Below are 15,253 nucleotides of genomic sequence, written 5' to 3'. Positions count from 1 at the left end.
AGATGTAAATGAGCGGATTGTGTTCCAATAAAACTTTATTTATGGACAATGAAATTTGAATTTGAAATAACTGTCCTGTGTCACTAAATATCAGTCTTCTTTTGATTTTTTCCAACCATTTAGAAATGTGAAAACAGGCAGTGGGTCAGATGTAGCCCGTGTGATCTAATTTGGCAACCACTGTCAAAAGGCTGGCAGTCTGAATCCACCAGCTGCTCTTTGGAAACCCTATGGGGCAGTTCTACTCTGTCCTATAGGGTTGCTATGAGTACGATAGGGTTGACTTCAATGGCAACAGGTTTTTGGTTTCGTTTAAACTACAGGATAAAGACTGAACCCCAGCCGAGACAACATGCAAGACACTGGAGTTAATGTACCTTTCCATGCTCATCAACCACTATTTTCAAACTTGCCCTTTGCGTCCTGGCCAGAACAGAGTTCACACTGTTCCCCAAATGCCAAGCATCATCAGGCCCCTAGGCCTTTGCTTATGTTCTTCACTCTGTCTAGAATGTTCTTCTACAGTTCTTCTCCTGGCAAAATCTTATGCCTCCTTCACAGCCCAGAGCAAATGTTAACTCCTTTATGGCATTTATGATATTTTCCCCATCCCCCATCTCCCCATCCTTAGCCAAATGAACTACTCCTGCCCATAGGTTCTTGTAGCACTTTAGTTACCCACCATCTTTTAATGCTTCATGAATCTCTCTCTCCCTGCAGACTGAAAGCTAATACCAGTTAACAACTGTGACAAACATGGAACATGGCGATGGTGGTATTGGTGATGATGAAGATAAACATTTTAATAGTATTTTTCCAAGTATCATTTCATTTAATTCTCACAAACAAACATTTAGAGATGAGTGTCCTGATGGTTGGAAAGAATAAGTGACTTGTTCGAGGTTCCAAAGATAAATACCTGGCAGGGCAAGAATCTGAAAGCAGAACTTTTGGTGCCATCCATTCAGCTCTTCCTGCTACACCATGCTGCTTTGGAAATAGAGGACACAGAACCTAGTAGCTGCTCACTATATACAGTGAGACCTGTGACAGCCAGAACTCAACAGGACCACCTTGTTTTTCCAGATCTCATAAGTTTTCTGCCTTTGACAGGGTGCGGTCTTACCACTTTTCTACTGCTCATTTTAGTGGAAAACTATTTGAGTTTTCCTTCTCTGACAGGTTTCCACCATATACAGGTTCTGGCTTTCACAGGTTTTACCGTAGTTGTTGAATAAGTGACCAAATAAGGAATTGGATGCAGTACTCTTCTTCTCAACACCTCAGTTCCACCGTGATGGACAGTACGTCAGCCTACCTCTCCTCCTCTGTTAGGAGCTGCTGCCTCTGGAACCACTGGATGAACTTTTGGTCTGGCGTCATACAATAGCTGTTGCAGGCAGATTGTAATAGCTTTATCTGGGCAATCACTTCAAATTCCTGAAGCAAACACAACACCAAAAAGAAGGAGTGAAAAAGAAAGCCAAACAAATACAGATCTTCTCAACATGAAAACATGCCACAGTAGGATAAACGATGGTGAAAACCACCAAGGATGACTTTGAAGCACTTCTTCCTTAGAAATAATATAGAGGAGTAACTCTGACAAATTCTAACTCTGAGTCTCTAAAGTCCTCCTATGCTCAAGTAATTGTCAATCCTCCTTTCTTCTTGAAAAACAATTTACATGAATAAAAGAGACTACCAGAGCAACCCAAACTAGTCACCACTGGATCATAATGATTTCCTTTATTTTTTTTTCATTTTCATTTTTGGGACAGAAATGTTATTTTTTTGAGGTTGAGTATTTCCTAAAAGATATGAAAATTTTCTATTTCTATTTCCTGAAAGATAAAGAAAAAAATGCTTTAAATAACAGAGCTCCCAAGTTTCCCCCACCCACCCCCTCCCTACCCCTCCATCTTCTTCCACTCTTACCCCTCAATAAGTAAAGTTTTGGTAGGGTTGAACATCTAAACAACCCAGGGCCTCATAAATTTAAATGTTTAAATTTCCTGGATCCTTGGGGTTTTACTACTCTAGTAAATCATCTAAGTCTTCTAAAACTCACAAGAGAAGCAAATATATAATTATGTCCAAAATTATTTATACTTCTTTAGATACTGCAATAAAGTTTGTTTTATGTCAGTACAGGTTTCAGCTTTAGGTTTAATACTCAAATTTTCCAAAAGTTTAAGAGCAAAGAGATTACCATCCACGGTTATTCTGAAGTTAAAGGACAGAGATGGGTAACCATGGAGTTTTTTTTATTATAGGACCCATGACAGAAGAAACTCAAGAATAGGCAGATTCCTTGGGTCTCAACTTCCCATCCGATGACCTCGGCTCTTGGTCTCAGTATCCTCAAAGAACATTTATCATCATGCTAAAGAAGAAAGTATACTCTACCAGGGCCAGAATACTTACGTTTGTCCAGGTTAGTACCCTGTCTGAATGATCTATGCCTGGTTAACTCCTACAGGCCCTTTTGGTTTTCACTTCAATGCAATTTCCTTCTGGAAGTTTCTTTGACCCCACAAGTTTGGAAGAGACTCCCTTCCAACATTCTCCTATAATGCTCAGTACTTCTACTCACAAGCCCTTGTCAGGATATATTACAATTGCCTGTTTACTTGTCTACCTCCCTTCTGTACTGTGAATTTTACAAGGGCAGGGAGCTCTGCTTTTTCTCTGTCATAATCTCCAAACCTATCATAGTGCCTGACTCATTTTAAGTATGCAATCACTATTTATTGAATGAATGAATGACTAAAGAACAGTGAGAGAACTATGGAGTGAAATTATTTATTTTGCTTACTCATTCCTCTTTTTTTTTTTTTTTAAGCAGAGTTCAGAACTGTTCTACTATCCACAGAGAAATTCAAATAGATATTGAACACCCCTTCCTATGCTGATAGGAAAGGAAAAAAAAATTACCCACAAGTAACAGTGAAGAAAAGGAGGCCCAGTGGCGCAGAAGTTAAGCACTCGTCTACTAACCTAAAGGTCAGTGGTTCAAACCCACCAGCTGCTCCATGGGAGAAAGATGTGGCAGTCGGCATCTGTAAAGATTACAGCCTAGAAAACCCTATGGGGCAGTTCTACTCTGTCCTATAGGGTCGCTATGAGTTGGAATAGACTCCACGGCAATGGTTGTTGTCGTTTATTTTTGGTTTAACAATGAAGATAATCTTCTTTCCTTTCTCAAGTAGACCCTCAAGAATTAATCATCTTTTATTTACTCATCGATGTTATTTGCTATTAATGAAAGCCTGTTTTCCTTAACAAGGTGAACCTGTTATTGCTGAAACTAATTAATTGTAAAGAAGCAGAAGAGGATCAGTAAGGGGAGAAGCCTGGGCTTCGGAGCGGGCTCCGGAGCGAAGCAGAACGGGATTTGGACTCCTGCTCTGCTACCAGGAGACCTGGTCAAATGATTTAATCTCCCTGACCCCTGATTTCTTTACTTTTGAACTGACGATGATAAAACGTACCTTCACATATTCTTGGGGGATAATACATAGGAATATGTCAAGCACAATGCTATATGATAAATGGTTAATGAATGCTAATATTTCTTTCTCTACATGCCAGATAAAGTAAAATGGAAAACCACAGCCAAGGCCTCTACTTACCCTTCTCCTTTTCTCAAAGTTTATCAGCCCACCCTGAAAGAAAAAAAAAAAACGTGACCAACAAAGCTACTTTGAAACATAGCCCTATGTTGTTCTAGGTCACATTAAAACAGATCAAAGGGATAATAAAGTCACAATTATTAATGAAAACTATAATTATGGCTACTATACAGGAAGAGAAGCATCTTTTGCTTCAAGAAAAACAGACATTCTTTTAATTATAATAGGGCAGGACAGGCAGATAGCCTTGTCTCAAAATATCTGAAACCAACAAAACAGTGATGATAAAAAAAGTTACAGATCAGAATCCAAATACATTTCCAGGCCAGTAAAGGACAAAGCTTGAGCAAATTCCCATTACACTTTTTTTCTTGACCCAAAGCAACAAAAACAGATGGCCACTGACTCATACTAGAAACCAAATTGTCGATGGTTTATCAAAAGGGAAGTCACTCCTACGTAGCACCATGAAGAGTTAAGTTTCAATTCTTCATCCCCCAGCTCCTATTCTCAGTAGGCTGAATTTAGCTTCTAAATCATTGGTCACTTCCAAAAAATTCCCCAGCACTGACAGGTGTTTCCTGAGATAAACTGAGGCAGAGGATGTAAAGAGACACAGAACTCAGGAAATGCAAAATGGACGAACATATCCACAACTCTCATGATAAACTTGGAGGTCAGTGTATGTTAAATAACTGCTACTCCTTTTAATTATGATAGAGTAAAAGCAGGTTGATTGCATGTGATAACCAAGGTGGTGGATGAACTTTAATATATAAGCAATCCTTAAACCTCATTTTAAATTTCAAATTTCTTCTCTATTGTATATTTTATAACTGCTACTAACAAGTAGCTTGCTTGATGGAATTTCACCTCTTTTCCCATGGCCTGGAAAGCAGACCAAGGAAGAGAGAGAGAAGATAGAAAACAGAGAAGAGAAAAACAGCCCCAGAGCAGTTAGCAATATGCGGGGGCGGGGGAAAAAAGGATACTTGAAGCAATGACAATCCACATATGTGACTCTGAGTCCCTACTCAGCTGGTATAATGGTAAGGGCATACTATCCCCTCAACTCTACCTGCCAAAGTCCTACTCAACATCAAGGTCTTGCTCAAACCCACTCCTTCATAAGGTCTTTTCATCATGTACCCTCATATGGAATTATGCTCACTCATTTTCCTTTGAATCTTTTTAACATATATTTAAATATTTGTTGTTAGGTGATGTCGAGCTGGTTCTGACTCATAGTGACTCCATGTACAACAGAACAAAACATTGCCTGGTCTTGTGCCATCCTTACAATCTCTGCTATGTTTGAGTCCATTGTTGCAGCCACTGTGTCATCCATCTCTTAAGGGTCTCAATATACCATTTGAACCCTCCCCTGTTTTCTTACTGCATTTTGGTTTGAATTTCGCTATCTATCACTACCTGTTTTAATATATCCCTCCACTGGATCTTTAGCCACTTCTGGTGTTATTCACCTTCGTATTCCTCATAGGGTCTAGCACAAAACTGTGTACATAGTGGGCGCTCAGTAGATACTAATGAAACAGAACTTTTCTCATGGGTTTTAAATAAGAAGGATGCAGGCACAATTTCACCCTTGCACACAGCTCACCTCGATGTAGTCCTGAAGAGCAGTATCAAGCATGGTCAGGTCAGTCAGGAAGGTGCCCAGGTAGGGCACAGTTCCCTGCATCACGCCCTGTAGAGCAATCAGAGCAAAACCATCTTTATTGTTATTGAGAATTTAAGGGTTTCTCAGGAAACGCCATAGTACAGCAAAGCCTATTCTGGACTAAATTTAACAACCTGCCCATTTGCAGATGGAAGAAGCAATCTTTGAACGGCCAAGTAAGACTTAACAAAATTTGGAGAATAATTAAGGGCCATTCAAGGCGTAATTTAAAGCCATTAGCTCTAACCTCCCTGAATAAAATTTTTAAAACTTCTACACAGATAAGATGGGAACTCCATCATCTAATGCCTAACTTTCAAACTCATGAAAATGAAGTCTCAAAGCCAGGAGACTTTACAAATATGTTCAAGTGTGTTCACAGTTGAGTTAGTATTTTGCTTAGGCTCAGGGTCAGGAGAGACACCCATTCTCCTTCAGAGCGTGTGGACACTCCTGGTGGTTTATAACGGCCCTGGAGAGTGATGACCTCGCCATCTGTAAAGAGTGGGCTGCTGCACAACAGAAGAGAAGTATGCACCACGAGAGTATGAGGGCCACTACTAAAATGGTCCTTTGGGCTAGACTTAATGACTCATTTCCGAAGAATAGAGGAAGAAAAGGGAAAAACAGTAACTTTAAAGTGGAAAACCTGGCAAACTCCACCTTAACCAAGTGATGAAGGTTAACATCACCAGTGACACCATCGACATGACACCAGATGGTCATGACGATCTCATGTACGCCCTGATATGATGTGAAGAGAAGAGCACTTCATCTCTGATATTCTTCCCAAAACCCATAACCCAAGCCTAACAACTAGAAAAACAACAGACAAACCCAGATTGGGGGGTCTTCTACAGGATACCTAGACAGGACTCCTCAAAATGTCAAAGTCATAAAAAACAAGGAAAGACTTAGAAACTTCCACAGACACACTGGCAGACCAGAAACATGTTACTCCCCAGGACACTGGGGAGACATGACAACTAAGTGCAGTGTGGTACATCGGATAGGCTCCTGGAACACAAAGAGGATACTAATGGAAAACTGGTGAAATCCAAATAAAGTCTCAATTTTAGTTAATAGTATTACACCAGTGTCAGTTTCTTGGCATTGACAGATGTGCCATGTTACGTAAAATATTAACACTGGGGGAAAAGGGTGAGGAGTTTACAGAAACACTATGGATTATCTCTGCAACTTTTCTATAACTCTAAATTATTCCAAAATAAAAACTTCGTTAGAAAAAAAAAGTCCCTTAGAAATGAAGGTGGAGACATTTCAACCTACAACCGTAGGTATACACTCTATTTATTTCACCAAATTTCCTTTGAACTCATCGCTATTCTCCATAAGGCCACAAAGTCACTAATCATTTGAACGGAAAACAGAGAGGCTTCCATGGGCACTTTCTTCTAAATCCCATCAAGGCACTTATGAAATCACACCAGGAAAGCAAAGTCTCAACCAGGGCAAAGCCAGGCTGCTGGACATGAGGCTGGCTGTTTCCTCAGCCAAAAATGCTTCATGAGGTACACACCAAGGAGGGATTTGTCCTTCAGGAACTCACTGTCAGCTGCAGTCTGTCCTCCCCATTATGTGTACAAGGTCTCATCCTGAACTAAAATAATATATTTTTTTTTTTTTTGGTAACCACTATTTTTAACTTGTCTTTGAACAACCAAAGAAGTTCGAAACAACATAAATGTTTTACAGGCTTTATGTCACAGAAGAGTCCTATCACTGGAAAACAAGGTTGCTGATCTATGTCCAGCTTTCCAAAGGAGGAGAAAAATCCTCCTCAAATTAGCAAGCAGGTATGAGCATCAGTGGTGTAGTTAGACTTCAGACTGATCAACTCCTTCAGACTGATCAATTTCCTCCCTCTTGTTTTCTGCCCTCTATGCTAAAAGATAGGAGTTGAAAATAAAGCTAAAGATGCTAATAACTATCTTTCATTTCTCAGTGCCGAGGAGGAGGCATGTTTAGGGTTCCATGTGCTCCCTGGCGTACTGGAAAACGAAAAAGACTTGGTTAGTCCTTGAGTTTTGAAGGAAGAGCTGGAAAATGACGAGGGGGTTCAGAACAAAGAAAAAAATCTGAGGACAAGGACCAAATCCTTGGCAATCAGGTCCTGGTCTACCATGCACCCAAAGCTGACTACACTACAGGCTTTGTCTGCTCTCTTGGCAAACCGAAGCCCAGGAGGCCACAAGGCTGAGATGGCAGCAGCTTCTAAGTGCAGATGTGAGCAGAGGAAAACAACAAAAGGGACAAAAGTCTACCCACTGCGGTGCTTCCCTCACCTCCAGGAAAAAACGCCCAGAAAACATGATTTGCGACTCTCAATGTTTGTTCCCTACTGGGTCAAAAGGAGATGATAGTATCTTTCCTATTGACCTCCCAGGGCTGCTGAGAACAAATGAAGTAAAGAATGGGAGAATCTTTTCAGAAGCAAGAAGCCCCTGCAGAATGAAGGTGCTGGTACCAGGCAGGCACCCAACCTCCCAGGCTGGGGCACTCTCCTGTGGGCTCTCAGGGAAGGATGGCTGTACGTACCATGTCTTTCTGGAGCTGAAGCCGCCTCTGAGTCCGCTTCTGGTTTTCTTTCACACTGCTGTCCAGGTTTGCAAACTTTGAGGTTCCTTCCTAGGAAACAGAGGCACACAAAAGAGGAGAGTGATGGAGGTGGACCCCACAGAGAAGTGAAGCACAACTGTCTGGATGTCATGTCAAAAAACAAAAAAAGGATATACTACTGATACACAGAACAACATAATTACACTGAGTAAAAGAAGCCAGACCAAAAAAATAAAAATAAAAAAGATACATATTGTACAATTACATTTATATAAAACTCTAAAAAACATAAACTAATCTAGTTCGACAGAAAGCAGATTAGTGGTTGCCTGGGACAGGGGTGGGTAGTGGGGGGTCAGGGATAAGGGAGAGATTACAAAGGGACACCAGGAAATGTATGGGCGTGACTGACACGTTCAGTGTCTTGATTATGGTGATAGTTTCACAGGTTAAAATTTTTCAGATTGTACACTTTAAATATGTACAATTTATTATATGTCAATCATACCTTTATAAACCTCTTTTTATAAAAGGGAAAAAAAAGAGGCCTCTAACAGGCTCTCTGGGCTATGTTATGCAAGTAGACAAATGCTTGAACCCTTGGCCAGCTTGTTGCAAACGGGCTATTTGTAATGAGACCTGGTGCTCTTGGATTATCTTAGTTTTCCCCAGGATTTATAAGAAGAGTCCTTGATTTAGTTATAAAATCAATCACCAATACAAGGCAGGCAATTCCAGGATCTGGTGGTAATTTTTACACATCCCAAATTCCACTCAATGTCATCACGTCCCAGAAATGAGATCTCCTCCTCCATACATTTTGTGATTTCTTGATCTTGGCCTGAAATGTTCTGTGAATGAAGAGTGACTCTTTCTGTGGTGTTTCTTGGCTAAACGAAGCTTTTGTCCGGAAGTTTTTAAGGAAGTCCAGTATCATATACAACACTAATTCAGGAAAGCTAGAACCTTCATTCATTTCTTACCTCTCTTTCACCCCCAACCAATCCTCCCAAGTGGCCTCTCAGATTTAGAACTCTGACAAATCAATCATTCCTCCTGGTGCCTGAGGACAGATGGCTGCCCTTTCTTTCCTCCCTTCTATTGTAACAACAAACTCTTCTACACAATGACTAACCTTAAGTTTGCTGACTGAACATAACTGTTTTCAGTTTTGTGGTTTCAGAGTCTAGTTCTCATTTTCCAGGAACTGTATGAATGGGAGGCAAATTGCACAATTCTGCAGTGTTTAACCTCTGATGCCTGATCTCTATTAGCTTTTCCTTTGTCAGTTCTCCCTCGATTTATTGTACTACCCTAGCATGTGCCCTTTGCTACTGTACAACTACAATTTTTTTTTTCCCCCAGGGCCTTGGCCTTGGGTTCAGAATCAACAGTGACTCTTTATCTATCTTAATCCTCCTTATTAAATGTGGTAATAAAGAGAGCTACCACTGAATGATCTCCTACTTCTAATTTTTCCCTAAGGGTGAATGAAAGTGGCCTAAGATGTGCCATTCCCTGGGCTTGGGGGATGTGAATCTTTCCTGAATTCTTGGAGAATTTGCTTGGAGTGAGAAATCAATGATGTCTGACCTGAAAGTGAGTGGCAACCTCTTTCCAATATGTAGGTCCTTCTGGTCTCCTTCAAGTCTCTTGATCATCGGTAGAGGTTATAATGTATGGAGATTACTGCTTATATATCTAAAATTCTTAGTAAGAATTTCTGAAAAGTCTAAAGTCTCACAAGAATCACAGAATAATAGAGACAAGAGGGATCTTAAAAGAGCACTAAAGACAACCTCCTCATTTGTAAGGAAGATGAAGATTGGAGATGGGAAGCCAAAAGACTTGTTAATTTCATGACTTCATAAGAATGTGATTCCATCCCTTGCTGGAACACTAAAGAGACTAGGGCCAGTTCTTCCTAACAAGTTGTCAACTGAGTATCCATTTATTTGTCACATCCAGTGGTTTCCAATTTTTCCTTCCTCTGCTCTGCAATATCTCACAACATCAATCCCTTGAAACTTCTTGAAACTTTTCACAGTTTTCTGTGACTGCATCACTGTGGTTCTCTCCTCCTGCCTCCTTTGCTGCTCATGTTCATGCTCTCTTAGTGACTCCTCTGCTTTCTGCCAAAGTCACCTTCTTGTTCTTGCTCTTCTTGTATCTTTGGAAGTATTATGCAATCTCATGACGTCAATTATCACCTATGTTTGAATGAATTCCAAATCCCTTCTTTTCCCTCATCTCTCTTCTGCTCCCTCCCTCTCTCCTCCTGTCTCTCCCCCTCTGTCCTTCTCTCTTCCTCTCTTTAATGCATCTCTCTCACCTGAGTCTTACCTTCTCTCTATCTCCATCTTTAGGGGAATTTAGCTGCCCTCATCCATCCTGTTTCTGGGCCTTGGGTGGGGAGTGGGGTGGGCGGGCTCTTCTTCTAGGGTACTACACAGGTATTAGATCCTTCTCAATAAATGCTTGTTAAATTATAGCTCAGAAACTAATGGTTATTGTAATTTGAACAGGTCTTCACAGTTTTAATAGCCTCCTGCATCAAATGACTCCTCTGGCGTCTGAATATTTAGCTCCAACTTTGACTTTAGTGTGTTTGAGAGCTTCACTGAACTCACATCTCCACCAGAGCCAAATTTCTGGGCCTTCCTAGAGGTTGTTTATTTTAATCCAGCCAGGGATAATTTTCACCAAGGGTTCCAAGAAGCAAGAAGATTTGATGGTGGTCTGCTTTCCAGTTATTTTAAAATTTGTGGACTCTATGATTTTGTTTATAATTATCTAAGTTTCAGACATCGTGAAGTAGTAATAGATTGAAGATAATCTTTATGAAGAAATAAAAACCTTTTTTTCAACAATTATAAGGAAAATCACAGATTTTTGCTAATTATTGTATTGCCTGAGTCATAGTATTACAGAGTGGCACATTATATCTACCTAGAAGTAAAAAAGAAGGATAGGTCATTTAAGACTAAGCTAGCCAACTATAAATCAGCATAAGTCCATATTAGAAATAGCGGTCAGTAGTTTTTCTTAGTGGTTCTTTTGAAAACCTAAGTACCTTCATTTCATTTTCAAAAACTGTACAGAGAATTTACACCCAGAGTTATAAACTTCATATGAAGAATGATCAACAAAGATGATTAGAAAGGGACATACATATACACATGGACTACTCCAAACATTCCACTATCGTTAATGACAATGCACAGACCCCATTCATTTACAGCCAAGTTTTTCATTTGAGATTTGAACCATATATAAAAAATTTAACTTAAGAGTGCTGGGGTAAACTTTCGTGTTGAAGAAAGGTTTACGGGCTCTTTAATGTCTAGATATAGCTTTGCTTCTAAGGTTTCAGCCAAAAGACCTCCACTAGGCAGCAAGCTGCAGAGAACTCAATTTATCTACTTTGGAAGGATGACTCAGGGCTATTGGGATTTGAATGTGTGGCTCCACTTAGTCTAGCTTTGTATTACTGACAGTGAACCACTGAGCCATCTCCTTCCAGCCAGCTGGATTTCCATTTAAAGTCTGCAAATCAGGGGGATGGGAAGCAGGAGTTACCCGATCTCAGCAAGCACTATTTAGTGTGCAGGTCATCAGGTAGGCCAAATACAAAGTCATAAACTGCCCTGCTCATATCATTGCCACCAAGAAGGCTAACAGTGGGCAAGTTGTTAAAGTCATGTGGATTATAAGATCCATCAAGTCATGCTGTCACACAATATTTTTGAACACTAACTACATGCCAGATACTGTGTTAGGGATTACCCAGTCCTGCCCTCAAGAGGCGTATAGGCAAGTACAGAGACAGACTAAGTACACAGGCAATTCCAATGCATCAGTAACAAGTATCAGGACAAAGGAATGATGGGCTTCTCCTGGAGCACATAGGAAGGCATCTACAGACTTGGGAGTAGATGGAAGGCTTCCAGGAAGGCTTCAAGGAGAAAGGGTGTCTACACTGACACATGAAGGATAAGCAGGACTTAGGAAGAGAGCAGTCATGAAGACCACAGAGATGCCCTTGCAGGATGACTAATCTAAGGGTTGTCAACTGGATGCTTTTTGTTAGTAACCCCACTTCCTCTTGACTGTCCATTCCCACTACAAGTGTCCTCTCTTAAGCTCACATATGCAGCTTATATTTTATTTACTTGCATTTTTTATGCATACTTGGGTTTCATATGTAGATAGCTCTCCAAATACTAAAAATTAAAAAATAATAAAGATAATAATAATTTAAAAATAGTGCTCTCAAATATCTTACCTTAGTAATCTTCAAAACAATTCTATGAGGTCAGTAGACCAAATACTGCTATTGTCTCCAACTTACAGAAAAGGAAACTAGGGACAAGAATCACATCGTTCAATTACACAGTTCAGGGCTTCCGTTTATGGTAGTAGTTATCACACTATTTTGGAATCGTCTATTTTTCTATCTCCTCCATAAGACTGTAACCCCCTTGAGATCAGGGACTGTCTTCTATACGGCTGTATCTTGAATACTTAGCACAGAGTGAGTTCTCTTCTCAGTTAAGTTTTGAATAGATTACTGATTTATCTTCTCTAAGAAGGTTTACCTGATCCACCCTGTCCCCTGTCCCCAAGTCATCAGAAGAAATAGCTTTGTGTCTAAGTGATCAAAGCACAGGTTTTAGAGTGTCACCAGGTGGAATTAACATTTTATCTTCACCACCTACCAGGTGTTGACTGGAGGCATGTTACTTACTTGAGTCTTGGCTTTCTGCAAAATGAGGATGCTAAAATCTACTTTATAGAAAGATTATGAGGAAAGTGGAGCCCTGGTGGCATAGTGGTTAAGGGTTTGGCTACTAACCAAAAGGTCAGCAGTTCAAATCCACCAGCCACTCCTTGGAAACTCTTTGGGACAGTTCTACTCTGTCCTATAGGGTCCCTATGAGTTGGAACCAACTCGACAGCACCTAACAACAACAACATGAGGAAAGTATCTGACCTATTTTAGTTCCCCTTCTAGTAATTTGCTCACAATCTGTTATTTTTACCTTTATTTGACACTTATTGTTTAGTGTCTATCTCCACCAACTAGAAGGTGAACTCCTAGAAGACAGGGTCTATGCTAGTCATCTTCATATTCCTAGAGGCCAGTCCAATGTTTTACAACCATTAGGCATTCAACAAACGTCTAAAGAAATAAAACGAACCAAGCTATACTTTACCTAGCAGGTAGTTGAGAAGTCAGCACTCAGCTGATACTCAAGAAATACCGCTAATGGACCACAATTACCACAGCCTCCACCAGACTGAGTCCAGCACAACTAGAAGGTGCCTGGCACCCACCACCATCTGTTCTGACAGGGATCACAATAGACGGTCTTGGACAGAGCCGGACAAAAATGTAGAACAAAATTCAAACTCACACAAAAACACTAGACTTAGTGGACTGACAGAGACTGGAGAAACCCAGAGAGTATGGCCCCTGGACACCCTCTTAACTCAGTACTGAAGTCACTCCTGAGGTTCTCCCTTCAGCCAAAGGTTAGATAGGCCTATAAAACAAACAATAACACAAGCAGTTCAACCATGTATATAAGACTGAACGGGCAACTTCTGGCAAAATGGCACTCTAGGCAGAAGCACCACGCCGTCCCTCCACAGCAAAGATCCGGAAAACTAAGCCGAACAGAGAAAACAACAATCCTGAAACCCTAAAACAACAAATGAAGAGATAAAGAACTCAGCCAAGCACCAAATGGAGTGAGAAAACTGACAGAACGGAGAGCGCGGAGAGATTCATGCAGAGGTCCCCTATCAGCTAAGGCAGCGCGGATCTACCATCTTGGACTCCTATCGGAGACCAGCAAATAGGGTACGAGAAAGCAGCTTCACGGAGCTTCCAGCGGGAGACAAAACAACCGGTAATTTGCGATATATGCTTTCATACCCCCACCCGTCTTCACCCCCACTCGGCCTCCTCTGCTTCCCGCGGCCACCATCTCTTGTCCGGGAAGCACCAGCTGCTTGGATTCCACCCACCCGAACGGGCTGGCTGAGTGCCATTTGTTGGCTGCTGGTGTTGCTTTTTTCCGCTTCTTTTGATTTCTTCCTTACCTCTCACCACCTCCCCCACCTTTCGCTCAAATACCTGGTTCCGTGCGCCATCTTTGCTTCTTCCTGAGGGGCTGCAGAGCTCCGGTAATTTGTGATATATGCTTTCCCACCCACTACCCTTCTTCATCCAAACTCGGCCTCCTCTACTTCCTGCGAACACAGTCTTTTGTCCGGGAGGCACCAGCTGCTTGAATTCCATCAACCCACACTAGTTGGCTCTCTGAGTGCCATTTGTTGGCTGCTGGTGTTGCTTTTTTTCTGCTTCTTTTGATTTCTTCCTTACCTCTCACCACCTCCCCCTCCTTTCACTCAAATACCTGGCTCCGTGCGCCATCTTTGCTTCTTCCTGAGGGGCTGTGGAGCTCCGTTCGAGTGTGGAGCTGCTTTCCGGTCTGGGCTGCCGCGCTGGTGGGATCCCAGGGCTTTTGTTCATTTGTTTGTTTTGAATTGTTTGTTTGTTTTCTTTTCCTTTTCTTGAGCTGGGAGCCCGTTCTGGCCAGGCAGTGCTGCGTGGCTTGGAAACTACCCCCTTGGCTTGCACAGACATGCAGAGGGATCCCTGAGGTCATTTCTTTTTTCGTTGGTTGTTTTTTTTTTTTTTTTTTTTTTTCCGTTTTTTTGGGGGCTTTTCTTGTTCTTTTTTTCTTTTTAACTTGTTTTGTTTTCTTTTCCCTCTTTTTCCCTTTTTTGTCTTTCTTCATTACTCAGTTTCTCGTCTCTCTATATCTTCCTTCTCTTTCTGTTCCCTGAATACCTGGCACTGTATACCTCTATGCCTTCTAGCCAGGCTGTACTGCAACACCTGAGAACAACTTTCCCAGACCTCACAGCCGCACCGGTGGGATCGCTGGGAACTTTGCTGTTCTTTAACCTTTCTGATTTTTATTTATTCATTCTTTTCTTTTCTTTTTCTTCCCCTTCCCCTTTTTGTTTTTCTCCATTTCATAGTGTCTCATCACTCCACTCCAACACCAAGCTCCCCTAGCATTCTTTCTTGTTTGTTTGTATGTTTTTCACTCCTGTTCCTCTCTCCTCTCTCCCATATCCATCTTAGCTCCACACATAACAATCTCCCCGCTACATCCTGCCTACATGCACCATGCGCTTAACATCACACCACCAAGCAGCACAGGCATGGCCTACTGGAACCTGCCCTGCACTGATTACTGACCCGCCCTGGTGGCTGTAGTAAGTGCCACAAACAACCCATCCCAGTAACTCCTCTTCAGCTATACCTGCCCTGCCATAC

The 15,253-nt window shown here is 41.4% G+C and overlaps 1 protein-coding gene across 3 annotated transcripts in view; it reads right to left on the bottom strand.

The window, feature by feature from the left end:
• Window positions 1-15,253, bottom strand: part of RGL1 (ral guanine nucleotide dissociation stimulator like 1) — a 206,644-nt gene that overhangs the window by 22,510 nt on the left and 168,881 nt on the right. For 2 of the 3 annotated variants that reach the window (XM_004372905.2, XM_004372906.2), the window contains exons 10-13: window positions 7,876-7,965; window positions 5,257-5,343; window positions 3,636-3,668; window positions 1,319-1,440 (exon numbers count right to left, since the gene is read on the bottom strand). In XM_004372905.2, the coding sequence (XP_004372962.1) occupies window positions 1,319-1,440; window positions 3,636-3,668; window positions 5,257-5,343; window positions 7,876-7,965 (332 nt within the window). The remainder of the gene's footprint in view (window positions 1-1,318; window positions 1,441-3,635; window positions 3,669-5,256; window positions 5,344-7,875; window positions 7,966-15,253) is intronic. The other variant, XM_004372908.2, reaches the window with a different exon arrangement.

This window comes from Trichechus manatus, unplaced genomic scaffold, assembly GCF_000243295.1.
Source record: "Trichechus manatus latirostris isolate Lorelei unplaced genomic scaffold, TriManLat1.0 scaffold00021, whole genome shotgun sequence".
Lineage (NCBI taxonomy): Eukaryota > Metazoa > Chordata > Mammalia > Sirenia > Trichechidae > Trichechus > Trichechus manatus.
Note: the sequence above shows the minus strand (reverse complement) of the source record. Positions and strands in the feature narration are given on the sequence as shown.